This window comes from Chenopodium quinoa, unplaced genomic scaffold (assembly GCF_001683475.1).
Source record: "Chenopodium quinoa cultivar QQ74 unplaced genomic scaffold, ASM168347v1, whole genome shotgun sequence".
NCBI lineage: Eukaryota > Viridiplantae > Streptophyta > Magnoliopsida > Caryophyllales > Amaranthaceae > Chenopodium > Chenopodium quinoa.
Genome location: NW_018743021.1, coordinates 298,206 through 314,689, shown reverse-complemented (window position 1 = coordinate 314,689; position 16,484 = coordinate 298,206). Strand labels below are relative to the sequence as shown.

General features: G+C 35.5%; 2 protein-coding genes across 4 annotated transcripts; one reads left to right on the top strand and one right to left on the bottom strand.

Moving 5' to 3' along the window:
* Positions 1-303: 303 nt before the first annotated feature.
* On the bottom strand, positions 304-5,818 carry LOC110730098 (vacuolar protein sorting-associated protein 25). Of its 3 annotated transcripts, XM_021909871.1 has the most exons (8): positions 5,334-5,818; positions 2,732-2,817; positions 2,276-2,397; positions 1,989-2,128; positions 1,207-1,260; positions 1,031-1,119; positions 868-943; positions 304-596 (listed from the first exon to the last, which is right to left on the bottom strand). In XM_021909871.1, exons 3-8 carry the CDS (start codon positions 2,332-2,334, stop codon positions 475-477), a joined length of 540 nt encoding a protein of 179 aa, XP_021765563.1. In that variant the 5' UTR covers positions 2,335-2,397; positions 2,732-2,817; positions 5,334-5,818; the 3' UTR covers positions 304-474. The 3 variants fall into 3 exon arrangements, 2 of the variants coding, with proteins under 2 accessions (XP_021765563.1, XP_021765562.1); XM_021909870.1 differs by lacking the exon at positions 2,732-2,817 and having other exon boundaries at positions 5,334-5,817; XR_002512998.1 differs by lacking the exons at positions 304-596; positions 868-943; positions 1,031-1,119; ... (1 more) ...; positions 1,989-2,128; positions 5,334-5,818 and adding an exon at positions 2,896-5,325 and having other exon boundaries at positions 2,335-2,397.
* A 3,604-nt stretch (positions 5,819-9,422) lies between these two features.
* LOC110730096 (probable carotenoid cleavage dioxygenase 4, chloroplastic) lies at positions 9,423-11,821 on the top strand. The gene has a single exon (XM_021909868.1). The coding sequence runs from the start codon at positions 9,725-9,727 to the stop codon at positions 11,558-11,560; it is 1,836 nt and encodes a 611-aa protein (XP_021765560.1). The 5' UTR covers positions 9,423-9,724; the 3' UTR covers positions 11,561-11,821.
* The last annotated feature ends 4,663 nt before the right edge of the window (positions 11,822-16,484 follow it).

The window sequence follows — 16,484 nt, the reverse complement described above, 5'->3', positions numbered from 1 at the left end:
GCAGCTAAGGCGCACAAACAAAAGGGCGCACCAAGGCACAGCTTAAGGCGCACAGTTTTTTCAGAATTTTTTTATTGCTTATTATATGCGCCTTCAATGAGGCGCACCTTAGGCTCAAGGTACTCCAAAACGCCTTGGTGCGCCTTGAGTCTTTTTATACATAGCCTTGTGTTGTTTCTGGATTTAGCGCTTTAATAACTGAATACAAGCAACATATTTTGTAATAGAATTCCTATGCTCACAATGCATTACATTTTTGAGTATTATTTCAAAGCAAGTTAGCAAGAAAGAGGAACAACAAAATTGTCTAAAAACAGTACCCCTTGTATTATACTCTGTAATAAAAATATTCACTACTCGTATTACACTTGAATTCTTGAATATTGAAAACGTGAAATTCATATTATCTATCAAAATTTCACAGAGCAGAAATATTTTGACAGTATGAACATTCCCACTTCCTTTTTATAGAAGCTACACAGAAAATTTTACACCATCATCGTCAGTAGAAGTTCCTTTAAATATTGCAAGCTTTCCTTTGTTTTCTAGAATCTTCAGAGCTCGCATCAGAACGGTGCGGTCAATCCCATGAAGCTCTGACAAAGAGATCAAAAGAATTGCTCAAAATTTTGTCTTAAAAGCAAAGAAAATGAGATTTATGAACCAAACAATTTTGCAAACTGTCATTATGATCAAATAAACTTGTTCTAGCAAGGTCAGCCTAGAATTTGTGAAATTGTGATCATTCAAAGAACTATAGTATAATTTTTTATTTTATCTTTTTGACGGGAAAGAACTATATATAATTGAGTTCACTAATGTGGTTCATCTCCTACGAGCAAAAATAGAAAATCAAGCATTCTTTACCAGTTCCCCTAGATTCAACACCGCTACGCAGCTCTTCAACAGTCATGACACTATCCTCCAACCCATTATCCTTAACCTGAAATAAAAGGAAGCACATAATGTTTACAAAATTTGAAGAAAGGAGTAGATAAACAGAGAGAAAATAACGAAAAAGTTAACTGACAAAATTTAGGATTATGTCTGCCCAATCCTGAATCCTGTGCCAAAGAACAAGACATTTTTTATGACCTTTGTCCATCCATTCAACGCGTCCTATAAAGTAAGATGTAAAACTTGGGATACGTCAGTAAACACTCACTCAAAACAGTTGTTATTTTAATAAAGCATCGGTAGTAGAACCTTCGGCAACTAATGCTGACAAAAATGCTTCCTTAGCTTCATGGCTGAGAGATCCTGCACAAACAAATAAATGAGAATTAGTAATTTTTATTTGTTAATGTTAGACCAAATTTGGAAGAAACATAATGAGGTGAGCTCACCAAATCATGAAGTAAGGATTATTAAATTGACATAAAAGAGCAATTTGGAATATTTACATTTACATGGACAAGAAGCAAAATGCTAAGCAAAAAAGAGTTTGTTAATTAAGCTCTATAAAAAATTATATTAGTTTCTCATTGTTATGCCTCAAGGAAAATAAGCCTTTCTCAGCAGCATGCCCAGGATACAAAATCAAACAAGGAAATTACCTCATGTTCTCAAAACTGAGCAAAAATTAGCAAGATTTCACATATTCATCATAATTAATACGAAGTAGTGTCAAATGATTCAACCAAATAATCAAAATGGATGAAGAAACAAAGCAAAATAAGCAATTTATTAACTTTCATATGGCAAAATAACATGTAAAGAAGACAAGAAAAATAAAAGGTTATCATAGCAAAATAACATGTAAAGCAGGCAAGAAAATAAAAGGTTATTATGGAAACAAGTTAATAAATAAAGGGCATAGAAAGCTTGAGAAAGTCTCAGAAAGAAGTGAATAAAAGTAATGAGCAGTGTACTCTAGAAACTCAAAATACTGAAGAACTAGAACTGTGGCAACCACAACCCACAATCTTAAAATCAAGAAAAAGAAAAAGAAAGAAAGAATGTAGCAAAAGAGGACCAGAGGACCTTACTCTCAATAGTTGGATTTGAGAATAAAGGGAAGTCTTCTTCAAGAGAGATAACAAATATCTTCTGACTTCTGCAAAATTCAAGAATTAGCTCCTTCCAGAGTTGTATCTGCTTCTCTCGAGTGTCCCTAACTGGCTGCAATCTAGAATAATCCAACAAACATATGTAAGAAAGCCTTTTAAAAATTATTACAAGGATGTAAACATTAGTTAGAAGAGAAATAGTAGGACTTTATACAGTGGGCATGCTTGAAATAGATAATTCAAAAAGACTTGGGAGAAGAAATTACGTGAAGTATGGTGGGTAATTGAAGAAGTTCGGAAGCTTGAAATCCCCCAACTTCTGCATCTCTACCAAAGTAAATAGAGTATGTGTACTAATTAATTTCCCCAAAATCAGCAATGTGTGTACCTGGGAAAGGGAACAGTTGAGAACCCTCCTTTACTCCTTAAATAAATGAAGTTATCATAAACTTGAAGCTAAAACTTCCCAAACTTGACAAAGATGTAATTCATAGATGGATTAGGCTAAACAAGCAATTGACAATAGCAAACTAAAAGCACTTACCATTCAAAGATTTAAATCATTTGATAATCTTGGAACAAACACAGACAATAAAGGTGTTACTAATGTTGAAGCCACACACAATAAGAAAAAATGTGATAAACTTAACGGTATTATTTTCTTTAAAGGGAAAAGAGCACAATTCTTATTATACTAAAAAACTCGATTATTAATTTTATACCTCAATATTCTCAAAATTGTGCACAACACATGAACATCATATTTCAAGCTGAAACAAAGATCATTCTGTCCTGCATTCTTGCTAACCTACAGTAGAAACCAGGAATTGTTGGAAGATTTACTCATCCAAATTTTTAACCACCAGTTGAAAAGAATATAACAGACCTTCATTCAAATTCTGTCCTTCTACATGTGAAAAACTATATCCTCTTCCAAATCCACCACGAGCAAATGAAATACAGTATAAAGTTTCTTCCATCCCAAAGCAAATACTGATTATAATATATTTTAACATTCAGTGGCTTACAAATTGTGACATTATTCGGTAATTTAAATAGCCCATCGCCAACTTTGCCTAAAAAGCAGACAAGATTAAGCATAAACTATTCAACACTTGAACAAAGAACATCAACTTAAGATAAAATTCTAATTTCCAATGAGATTTGAGTATCAAAAGGTGAAAAAGTTCCACAACTGCCAAATACAACCCAATACTAGTTACTACCATTCACACAAGAATGGCATTGCATTAGATCACAAAATAACTTCATTTTCTCTGACAAATTGTGAGTAAATCCGGTGGGAGTGAAGCAGGATCAAGCTCCCAACAACAGCCAGAAATATTAGGAGCCTCCTCTTCAGAAAGCTTTCTAGCAGGAATCTGATGTGAGAAGAGCCTGAAGTCACCTTTGTCAAGCCATCTAATAGCATGACACCCAATCTCTCGCCTCTTAAAAACTGCTCTAAAACCATTAACCTTTTCAAGGTATGCCATACTTAATCCATGCACTTCACTGTAACTTGTTAAAAACACAACAATGTCATAACATCGCTTATCCTTACTAAAAGATTCCTTGCCCCCTACATCCAATGCCCTTTCATTATAAAGAGCCCAAATTGAACCCTTTGTAGGGTATATCCTGTACAGCTTTTTGGCTGCTCTTTCACATTTAACTAAATATGAGAAGATATTCAATAAATTTGTAGTATCCTCCCTAGCCACCACAAAGACTCCACAAGATATATGAAATCCCATTTTCTCCCAAGATGTCAGCCTCTCATCTCCATTATTCTGGAAGTCCAACCAGCTCATTTTCACCTCAAATGGATTCAATGAGACAACCTCATCTATCACCCCATAGTGCCTAGGCATCCCATCATCATCATCATATATTGCCCAAACTTGGCCCTTCTTGAAGCTCCTTTCAACTCTATCCTCATCAAAATCATAAAAGTCTGAATCCTCAACAGTCATTACTTCCATATCCCGATTCTCAATTAACATTAGCTGCCTCTTCTTCTTCTCTTCCAACACCGCTCTCTCCTCCCTAATATTAACTTTCTTCTTCCCTTTCAACTTCTTCTTCAATGCCCCCATTTTAATCTCAGCCAAAGTCAGTTCCGTCTCTGATTCTTCTGAAACCCCACTCCTATGTTGTTTTCTACAACCCCTGTTTGACTTCTCTCCAACCAGTTCCTCCACTACACCACTCTTTCCTCGTTTCCTGTCATCAATTTTTGACTCACCACCAATTGACACCACAATTCCCCTAGACTTCTCCCTCCCCAAAACCTCACTTAAGCTACCCATCTTCCTCTTTGATTCCGAAATTCCCTTCTTCTTTCCATTCATCGATCTTCCCTCAACCATATCCACGTCTACTTTCTTTCGTATTGTGACCTGCCCCAATTGAGTTGGGTGAGGATAAATACATACACCATACTACATTTTAAACACATGGTATACAATGACTGAATGACTAAAAAAAGAAATCCATCAAGCACAAGAGACCTTAGGATAGGTTGCTAAAATAAAACAAACGGGAGGAGAGGATCGACCCGTTCAGTAAAATTCCGAAGAAAGACTGTTGGCGGGAGGTGGAGACAATTCTGCGCACTTGGCTACCCAGCGTTTACCGTGGGCACGATAACTGGTACACCAGAGGTGCATCCTTCCCGGCGGAAAAGTCCATTCTCGTCATGATCGATCCACGTCCTACCGTAGTGCCCGGAGAACCGGGCTTTTGCTTGTCTTGGAAGCCGCAGGCGATGCCTTCTTGCTTGTGCTTTCAGAAAAGTGGCGATTCTTATCTGAATTGCGAGAAATTTCTCGAACTTAAAGCGATGGCAGGTGAGACGCGCACGGAACCAAGCTTATTTTACTGAATCATCATAGCCAAGCTAAATTACTGAATTATCATAGCCAAGCTAAATTACTTAATCATCATAGCCAAGCTAAATTACAGAATTATCATAGCCAAGCTAAATTACTTTTATCAATCACAACCCGAACCTTGAATGGATGATAGCAAATACATTCATACACATTCAATGATCAATGCATTACATCAATACGAACAAATAATGAGTGCATCAAACATCAAGGGATCTAAATTAGAAAAAAAATCAATAATTAAAATTTATTCAACCACCAAATTGTTCAAAATCGTCAATGCTCAAAACTCAGGGTAATCGCAACAATAGAACTAACTTTAATTTCATAAATTCACAATTCAAACTGCAAATTGTATAGAAAATGTAAAGTAGCTTAGATTAGGGTTTTGCTATATTTAAGAGTAAGTAGAGTGAATGATGTGAAATACCTCAAGACCGAATGTGCCGCCGCCGCCGCCGCCGTAAACGTCGAACTGCCGGAAAAAGGATTGCCGTGATAATGGAGTGAAAAGGCAAAACCGTGGAATTAAAGCTGTCTAGTTTTCAATCTTGAAAATTTGATTAGAAGACTTCAACTTCAAATTTTTTACTTATTTATTTATTTATTTGAGGGGGCTTCAACTTTTAATTTGCTTAGTGATCAATTTTTATTTTTTTTTATTATATTTGTTTAATTAATGAAAAATAAACTTTCGTGTCAAAAAAAAAATAATAAGAAATATAAAAAAAAATATAATATAAGTCTTCACGACAATCACGGATCTAGCAATAATATGATCCTATGGTGTATAATTTGGATAAGTTGGTAAGAAGCTTACGAAATAGAGTAGAAGAAAATAGATGTGTATTGTCATATTGTGTAGTAATATTATTTGGAAGGAAATAAGTAATCCGTAATTATCTTACTTACCCATCAGTTTTTTAAAGAAAAATAAATAAATGTGAATTTAGTAATTGATTGTTTGCCTATATGATGTGAATTTGAACTTTGTACAAATATTTTTCATGATCAATCATACGAAATCATGTAATATCATAGTATGGGTACTTTTTAGATTTTTGACCTTTTCTATAGTAAATTACTTCTAAAATGGTGTAGGGTATTTACACTTCCAAGTTACTTAAAACAAGCAATACAAGAAGTTCAAGCCAATAACGAAGAGATGTTTCCAGAAAAAAAAAAAAAAAAAAAAAAAAAAAAAAAAAAAAGACAATAATGAAGAGAAAAATATAGAGAGAAACAATAAAGAGATAGAGAGACTACAAATTTTTGAAAGAGAGTAAATACAAGAGAGTTGTAAAGCCATTAAAAAAAAGCCTAAAAATTGTTAATATGACAAGTCTAATGATAGGCAAAAATCGTGTCAAGGTAGGACACGACAAATTGTGCCCTGGTGTTCAAACGAATTAACATTTTTTTTTTTTGTGTATCAAATACGTATGTAAGTCAGTACGTGTGTCCTCTATGATGATGTATTTGTGCTTTATCAGATATTCTTTTGAAATAAAAATTTTCCACAATGACACTAGTTACTATAATGAGAAGTGCCTAGTAAAAATATGTCATTAAACCTTAGTCAAACTCTCCCAATTCACATAATAATTTTTTTTTTTTTCTTCGACTCTCCTTCTCTTCTCGTGAAATATCCCTAGTCCCCTCAAATTTCAATTAAATAAGAACAGAATAACTTGAATTGTGTTTTCTCATGACTAGCCTAAAGCTAAACGTCTTAAACTCCATTATCAATGTCATATGTGGTTGTGAATTGTGACTTGTAATTTATGAATTCCCCTGTGATGCAAAAATCAAATCCAAGTAAGACATAGCCTTTGCTTTCAAGTTTTAAATAGATGGCCCCAAGCAACAAAATGACTTGATACTAAACTTTTTTAGGCCTCATCACCACCTCAATTATTTCCTTATTATCCAAAAATACTATTTCAATTTTTTTCAATAATAGGTGATGGGAGTGATGTGATAGGAACAATGGGTGATAAATTCATTTTTTTTTTTTAGGTCAGCTAAAATAATGCATTTTAGGAATTATTGTGGTTAGAATATTAGTCGTAGATTTGAAAAGAAATAACCTCAAATTAGTCCCTTATCCTAAACGGATATGTTTACATTAAATAATCGGAGATATAAGTTCGATGGTGAGTTACATTCTTATAGTAAACATGCAAATCCTCCGGTTAACACCGAGAAAGATATATTATCGACTATATAGTTATGAGTAAAAAAAACCTCCTATAAGTCTAATATAGATTACTAAAATTTTATGATTCCATCCCAAATCTAATTGACAATAAGTACGAATATAATGTCTTGCCGACATATTTTGAAGTCAGTTATCCTCAACGGTTAGCTTTACTCGCAAAGAAATATAGGCGTGTGCTTCAATTCAATTGATGACAAGAATAAGGCCTCCAAAGACAGTCTTTCCTCTATAGTACTTCTTAAAAATAACAAAATTAGAGGAAATGGACCGACAATAATTATCCCTACTCAAAGGACAATCATTTACATGTTAAAATGTTATTTACTGGTAGCAAAATTTCAACAAATTATAAATATCTCTTGCACTTGCAGCAAATTAATGGTTCATATGCATGAGTGCATCAACCACATAAATTATAAGCTAAGGAATACCCCACTTTCGTACAACATTGTCCATAGTGCTAACTGTATTATATTGATGGTGACGCGATATCTATCATGTATTCATCATGGTAAAATATTAGGACATTGGTAAATTTCCCTTTGCTATGCAAAATGAAATTTACAAATGCCATCACATACTTGGAGCTGCAAGCATAAGCCACTCTCTCCGGGTTGCGTCGCTGTAACTGCAAGCAATCAGCGAGTTATAAGCCACTCTCTACATATTGTTTGCGTTCCTGCAACAGCAAGCAATCAGCGAGTTACAAAACAGTAAGCATTAATTACAAAACAATAAGCATTACCTAAAGCATGAGTAATGAATGGACCACTATGTTTGGTAAAAATGGTGGAAAAAAGAGTACACACCAAATCTCCTTTTTTTTTTCTTAAATTTACAAGGACTTTTTAGTTTCACATGTACACAGCCTTACCATGTTACCTTTGGCTAGTGCAATACAGTACAACGACTCTACCGTAAAGAGCTGAGGATGAATTGCAACAGGTAAAACCTGAAAAGGTTAACAACTCCTTGCTCTGAAAATTCTTCAAGCCTGTGTTGGGCTATTTGGCCAATCAATTAGGCAAATAACTGAAGATTTGGCTAAACCAAATTCCTGGTCCCCCACTATGATATTCAGGAGGGCAACAAACTCGGAGGAGAGGACATTGTTAATTCCCCTGTCATCGCTTGATATAGCAACGACATTATCCCTTTCATGCATTAATAGACACTTAGACAGGCTGCATATCATTCACAAAAATGAAATATCATCAAAAACTGCCCGGAACCAGAAAATGTTAATGGAAATATCCAGTAATCTTGTATGTGTTCTAAGAAGAGATTGAAAAAAAGGATTCACACACTATGGAACCAGACTTTTCAGTATATTCTCTGGAAAAAGCATTCTAAAGTTGGTTTATGTCCATAAGTGTTCTTCAGGTGATCAATATCCTATCAGTCTAACATTGACCGATCTTAAAATTTATGAAACTAAAATTCCTACAGGATGTATTATAACAAGAAAGCAGCATATTATATACATTAAAAAATAAAAAAAAAATAAAAAGTAAAAAAATACAGGATATTACAAGAAAGCAAGGTAACACAGAAAAGCTAACAGTACCAGTGACATGTTTATCATGAACATCAAACTGTTTTTGTTTTAAGTTGGTAACATATATGTTCTACTATAGACATCATACTCAGTATCACCACTTCCATAAATTTAAATTTCATACCTTAATTAAGGATACATGTTACTACTCTGTATTTCTCAGTGACTGCTTTACCTATAAAAGGAAAATACTTCGTACTTAACAAAATAAGCAAACACAGAAAAGGGGAGATGCAAAAGAGTAATGATTCAGCTACTAAACCTAGAGAAACACGCTTGTGTAACAAGACACTGATAAATCTCCTTGTGAAATACAAAATACTACCTCCGTTACAGGTTATGTGCAACGATTTGACACAAAGCAGATAGGGAAAATGTCTAATCGTTGCACATAACCTGTAACGGAGGTAGTATAACATTTATGTTCTAGGAAAATATAAGATGGATTCAGGAGCTTTAACCTTCCATTAACATGATAGATAGACGGATCAATGAGCTCCAAGAAACAGTCCTTTTCTCAATTAATTTGCTAAACCTAAACTTTCACCTACATCATATGCATATGGTTGAAGGCATTGCGAAATGGGCCCCCGGGCGAAAACACGTCAATTTACTAAAGATAAACCTTATGATTCAAGGTGGACATAATTTGACAAGGAATTGATTTTACAACACAAAAACTAGATATTCTTGCACTGCTTTATGCTATCCAAACAAGTAAGCAAATTAAACAAAGTTGGGAAAAACATGATATTGGTCCCCACTACGATATTTCTTCAAAACCAACAGAAATGAGAGAGAGGACATTGTTTCTCAACATGTCAATTGTCATATTTAGTGCAGTTGGGAATAATTGAGCAGATGAAAAATGCATGAATAAGGAACTTTATGGAGAAAAAAAGCTCAACTATTCTTCCACATTATAAAAGCTCTATGAACACAAGTGAGTTATTCATCCTTGGAAGGGACAGCTCTCTCTAACTTTAAAAAAAAAAAATAATAAAAAATAAAAAAAAAATCTTAAGAAGTTGTATTCCCCCTGATGGATTCTTTTTCTTCTTCCTTCCTCTCATCAATACCACATACAAAGGTCCCTAATGTTCTAATTAGACACCCATCATCACCCCCTCGAATTTACATTTCTTCAGTGCGAATCGAAGATAAGCCTCAGGGAGCCATAAATTCATCACCTACACCCACCATCCCGTCCTCATTACCAACATCCCAAAATACCAAAGCTCCAAAATCATCATCGCCTCCACCTACCACTGAAACTCAGCCTAAAAGCACCCCCTTGCCAACAGCCACAGAAAGGAGGTATAAAACACAACAATCACTCCCATCAACATTTTTAAATACACTAGATGACATTATCAATCAGTTCATTGATCCTCCCACGCGACCATCAGTTGACCCGAGGTTTATCCTCTCAGATAATTTTGCTCCGGTGGAAGAGCTCCCTCCTACAGAATGTGAGATTGAAGAGGGTGCCCTGCCCTCGTGCCTTGATGGGGCCTACATCCGCAATGGCCCCAACCCACAGTTTCTTCCCCGTGGGCCCTACCACCTGTTTGACGGGGATGGAATGCTCCATAGCATCCGCATTTCTAATGGCAAGGCCATCTTGTGTAGTAGATATGTCAAGACATACAAGTATGAAATTGAGCGAGAAGCAGGATCCAGTATTTTACCCAATGTCTTCTCAGGGTTCAATGGCCTTATAGGATCTGCAGCTCGGGGATCACTAGCTGCTGCAAGAATGATTGCTGGGCAATATAACCCAAGCAACGGAATTGGGTTAGCCAACACTAGCCTAGCCTTCTTTGGCAACAAGCTCTATGCTCTTGGTGAATCAGACCTCCCATATGAGGTCAAATTGACTCCAAATGGAGACATTCAAACTGTTGGCCGCAACGATTTTGAAGGAAAGCTCTTCATGAGCATGACTGCTCACCCTAAGGTTGATTTAGAGACAGGGGAGGCATTTGCCTTCCGTTATGGTCCTATGCCACCATTTCTCACCTACTTCCGATTTGATTCCAAGGGAAACAAACAAGCTGATGTGCCCATCTATTCAATGACGAGTCCCTCATTCCTTCACGACTTTACTATTACAAAGAAGTATGCAATATTTCCAGATATCCAAATTACAATGAACCCTTCTGAAATGATCCTAGGAGGTGGATCACCCGTGGGTTTGGACCCAACGAAGGTATCAAGAATTGGAGTGATTCCAAGGTATGCCAATGATGAGAGGGATATGAGATGGTTTGATGTGCCAGGATTAAATCTAATACATGCCACCAATGCATGGGATGAGGTCAATGAGGATGGAAATGAAGCCATTGTCATAGTGGCTCCAAACATAATATCTGCTGAACACACGTTAGAACGAATGGATCTTGTCCATGCATTAATTGAGATGATCAGGATTGATCTCAAGACAGGGGTGGTCTCCAGGCAGCCAATGTCAGCTAGAAACCTTGACTTTACAGTCATTAATCCTAACTATTTGGGGAAGAAGAACAAGTATGTTTATGCAGCAATTGGAGATCCAATGCCAAAGATAACAGGAGTGGTGAAGATGGATGTGTCGGTGGCACAAGATCGACGGGAATGTATAGTGGCAAGCCGGATATTTGGTCCAAGATGCTATGGAGGTGAGCCATTTTTTGTGGCAACTAATCCAGATGATCCCAATGCGGATGAGGACGAAGGATACCTTATCTCATATGTTCATGATGAAACTACGGGAGAGTCAAGGTTCCTAGTCATGGATACAAAGTCACCTAATCTTGATGTTGTTGCCTCAGTGAAGCTACCACAGCGTGTACCCTATGGGTTCCATGGCTTGTTTGTAAGGGACAAAAATCTTTAAGATCATAGTCCTATAGGTCACATTTCAGAAGCATTCTAAGCCACAACCACACCATGTTTCACCCCGCCCCAAAAAACATCTAATGAGCTTATATGCTGTAGTCATACATGTATATACTAGGAGTCTAGGACTAGCAAGTTGTATCTGAAAGGGAACAAAAAAAAAAACTTATGGTGTTAATTTTCATGGTTCTGCAGGACACAGAAAGGCAGGATTGTAACATATTATATAAGCAATTTGAGTACATAGTTCTCTTTCAAATTTCTGGGTTTTGAATTTTGAGATAAAAAAACAACAATTTGCATGCTTCCTCTATTCAAGAAAATTAAAAAATAACATAAAAAAGAACCTTTATCGTGATGGCATGCATAGGAAATCGGTTTAGTAATCGAAGTCTAAATTCCTAGATTATACCTCTACATACAAATACTACTCCAAGGTTATTAATGTCTAAATTTATGCCTATCTAATTACAGTATAGATAACAGATCCAACACTTTGTTAGGGAAAAATAAAGGGGGGGGGTAATAAATTAAATATTCACATGGCAAGTTCAGCTTGGAGCCATTTGGCTAGAGTGACTATGACTTTTGGATACAAATAGCAGGGTTTCAAGGGGAAAAAAAAATTTCCAGATGACATAGTAATTTAGCAATAGCATCTACTAAAGATGAGGTTCACAAAGTCATGTTGAAGCTCAAACGTTACCATAAAAGAAAATTGAACAGATTTCCAATTCAAAGCAAATAGAGACACAGCCTACTCATGAAATAGCCACAGCCTAGACTCGAAATCACTGTAGGCTGAATATAGAACCCTTTTTCCTGGCCTCATTTTTAGCCATAACAATACTAGTCTTAAGCTCTTGACTTGGCCCTTTTTTCCCCGTATCCTATTTACTATCATCAGTTCGTCACATATCAGATATTCAGACCGATAACATTCAAGCAACTTTAACTCACTAAAAATATGTACAGGGTTCAATCTCAAGCCAAAATAGGAATAAGTAAGAACAATATATCATTAGAAGGAGGTTGATAAATAAAGGAGGAGAAAACTATATAAGACTTGTTATTGGCCTTATTGCACTCTTTTAGCACATACTGCAAAACACTTCTCAACTCCTTGAGCAGTAGTAGGTAACATAAGTAATGAATAACATACTCATTATCGTCAAACACATATACAACTTGGTTTGCACGACTACTCATCTTAACGTGTCCTTCCCTCCTCCTAACTTCCTAAGTTGGCCAGCAAGCCCCAATTATATAAGTTGACTATCAGCAGATGTTTGGACATGGAGCACAGTAGCACACTATATTACAATCCAAGGAGAAATTCCATAATACACCATTTTTATTAAAACTTTCGTATCGGTGTCTGACTATGACCTAAATTGTCAGCAAAGACAAACTCTCAAAACAGCCATTTCTACTCTATGGAATAAATGTCACCTAAACCACCAAAATTAGCATGTAAATAAACCCGATCAACCTAAAAAAGGAACCACGATCAACAGCTACGTGGAAACCAATCTCCAATAACGTTTCAAATAACCATCTATGACAAATATTTTGTTGCAAAATCAAGTAATTAAAGCTGGGCATTGCTCTACACCTTTACCTATATCCCTCCTACCCAAGTTGACTCAAATTCATCATCAAATTCAAGAGTATTCGAACACGTAGTATTCCAAATCATACATGGTACAAAAAAAACATATTCCCCTAATATTCCTAACTCAGAATCTCCATCAATTTCAGTTAACACGTCTTAATTCACACAAATGTCAAGATTTTGGAATTCCCAGAAATCAAAGCTAGGTTCTGGGTTCTGCTAAGAAATTAGCTAAAATCTAGAGAAAATCAGGAAACCATAAACACAGAATTGAAAAGAAGCATTACATCAAATCTATCTAAATTACAAATTAGCAGCAATTTGAAACACAGAGTATTTGAAAGTACAAAAATTGAACGATAGGATTCATCGATTGATCTAAAGAAATAAAGAACAAAATTAAAGAGAGAGAGAAAGAGTGAGAAACCAACGTTTGGTGGATTGAGGAAGGTAAGCTGCCATGAAAGATGCACAAGATGATTCCAATTCGTTGGAATGAATGAATGGGAGAATGTCCGCTATATGATTCGAAACCTGCCAAACGTGGCAACATGGCTTCCGCCGAATCCGACCACCTAACTTAGCTACTGTGCGTTTATGACTTTCATACACTACTCTGTGGTCCGTACATTTGAAAACTCTCTGCGAAACAAAAATGGTCAAAACATAAATACTCCCTCCGTCTCCGAAAAAAGACTCTTTTGGTTGATTTTACAGGTACTAATAAAGTTAAATAAAAATAAGTAAAGTATATTGAAAAGATAAATTTACATGGCTTTACAAAAAAAGTTGAGAGAGATAGTAATAAAAGTATATGAAAAAACAAATTTTATATGGGAAAGCTAACTTTGCACAAATATTATTGCAAATTGGTGAATATTTAAATGCTAATGAGTCATTCTTTTTGAGACTAAAATTAGGCCAAAAAGGTCGTTCTTTCGGGGTTGGAAGGAGTATTAAAAAGAGACAAATGAAGTACATAGTACTCCGAATAAGGTAGCCGATTGGTTAGCAAACTTTGGTGTGAGTCTAGAGCAGAAGATGATCTTATTTGAGGCGATCCCGGTGGATCTTCGTGTCGTTTTATTGGAGGATTTGCGTGATGTGGCGACTCCTTATACTATCACATGAAAAAACCAACTTCTAGCTCTACACCAAAATTAATGACAATAAAGAGCAAATTTAATTAATATCTTGAGCCAAGGGGGAGGCCAAGGCCCCCGCCAGCCCCCCTGGCTCCGCCCCTATTCTGGTAGCTAGTAGTTTCTTTTAGTTTTGCTTTCTATGTTCTTTTGTTTTTTTTTTTGGTTATTTTTTCTCTTTCTTGTATAGGGCTTGGCGGCTTGCCCCTTGCCTTCAACCAAAAAAAAAAAAAAGAGAACATAATACAAAGTTTCAAATATTAACATTTTACTATATGATTTATATTTTTTTTATTGAATATATTACTTAATATACAAGTTAAAGTTACTTAAATTAACACATGCACAAAAGTGTGTACCTTAAGAGTTAAGTTGGCAATCATGCCGTGCCGTGTCATGTTCGTGTTTGAAATTAAACAAGCTAGGGAGCGTCAACACTAAAGAGTCGTTTGGTTAGGGGTATTCATTAAAGGATATGGAAATCAAATGCGCTTACTCCCTTTAATTTGATGATTTTTTTTTTTTGATTTGATGATATTTGTTAGACCTTATTATTACTATTATTATTATTATTATTATTATTATTATTATTATTATTATTATTATTATTATTATTTCCTTCACCCTCGCCCATTCCCCCAAAAGTCTTCCAAATTGCTTACCCATCATCTAAGGATTTTCCATTCCTTTTCCTAAGCCACTACCACACCACCATACCATCACCGCCATCTACCCTACGTCCCTACCCCAACCCACCAAGCCACCCAGCCATTCCCACCTCATCTGTCAATCGACCCTCCTTTACCCTTGCCAAACCCCCCTGGCCCTAATGGTTTTGGGGGTGAGAGAGGGTTTTTTTTAGAGTTTTTCGGGGAGAGGAAGGGGGTTTCAAAGAGGGTAGGGAGGTGGTTTGGTGGTGGGATCTCGCAATGGCTAGAGAAAAAGAGAGAGAAGTGAATTGATGTTTTTGTGGCTTTAATTTCTTTTTATTGTTTAAAAAATTAAAACAAACATTATTGTAAATCTAAGTCATTCCCTTTTTCTTATAGGAAAATTTGCAAATTGTAGCCATTTAAAATTCGTATTTTGCAAATTGCAGCAATTTAATAATAAAATTGCAAATAGCAGCCCAAAAGTTCATATAAATTGTAAAATGCAGCCCGATTCAACTTTTTCATCGGTTTACAAGTTGAAAAATCTTCGATTAAGGTTTAAGCTCTTAAGGGTCCGAATTGAGCTCGGAATTATCAAAAAAATAACGCAAGTATCTCGTTTTGCGTAACAAAAATGTATCGATTTGTGGGAAACTGTAAATATGAGACACTTACGTTATTTTTTTGCTAATTCCGAGCTCAATTCGGGTCCTTAAGAAATAAAATGACCCCTAAAACCTTAACCGAAGATTTTTCAACATGTAAACCGATGAAAAAATTGAATCGGGCTGCAATTTACAATCTATACGAACTTTTGGGCCGCAATTTGCAAAAAAAAATTTAAATGGCTGCAATACGCAAAATACAAACTTTAAATGGCTGCAATTTGCAAATTTTCCTTTCTTATATGAACCAAACAACCCTTAACTAAACTCATTTAATAAATATGTCGTGTTATATTGACCCTTTTAATGAAACTTGTTGGAAACTCTTGACACTAACCTTTTTTTCAATGCCCGATTTGTGTCATCTTGTCGTATTATCTAAAAAATTATTAGCCTCATTCATTATATTTATTAATAATTCCATTTTGTTTTTCCCTTGGTAGATTGATTTGTGTAATTTCATGTTGGGATTCTCAACACTAACTCCGTTCTAGTAATTGTGTCGTGTCATGTTGACCTGCTAGTTAATATTAAAAAAAAGGGTAATGCTATACATAGCCCTTAGGGCTATATATAAGCATTGAATTTACTCTTGGAAAATGTATAAAGTTAGGAATTCAAGACAAAAACACGCGCAAATCGGTGTAATTAGTGTGTTTTTGTCATGATTTTCTAAATTTAAACAATTTTCAAGAGTACATTAAATGCTTATATGTAGCCCTTAGGGCTATGTATAGCATTTTCCTAAAAAAAAACCTTAACACTACGAGTAAAAACTATCCTAAATTTTCGTTTTGGATTTTGCCCACTCTAGATTAAAGTGGGACATTAATCCGAACGAGAGGGA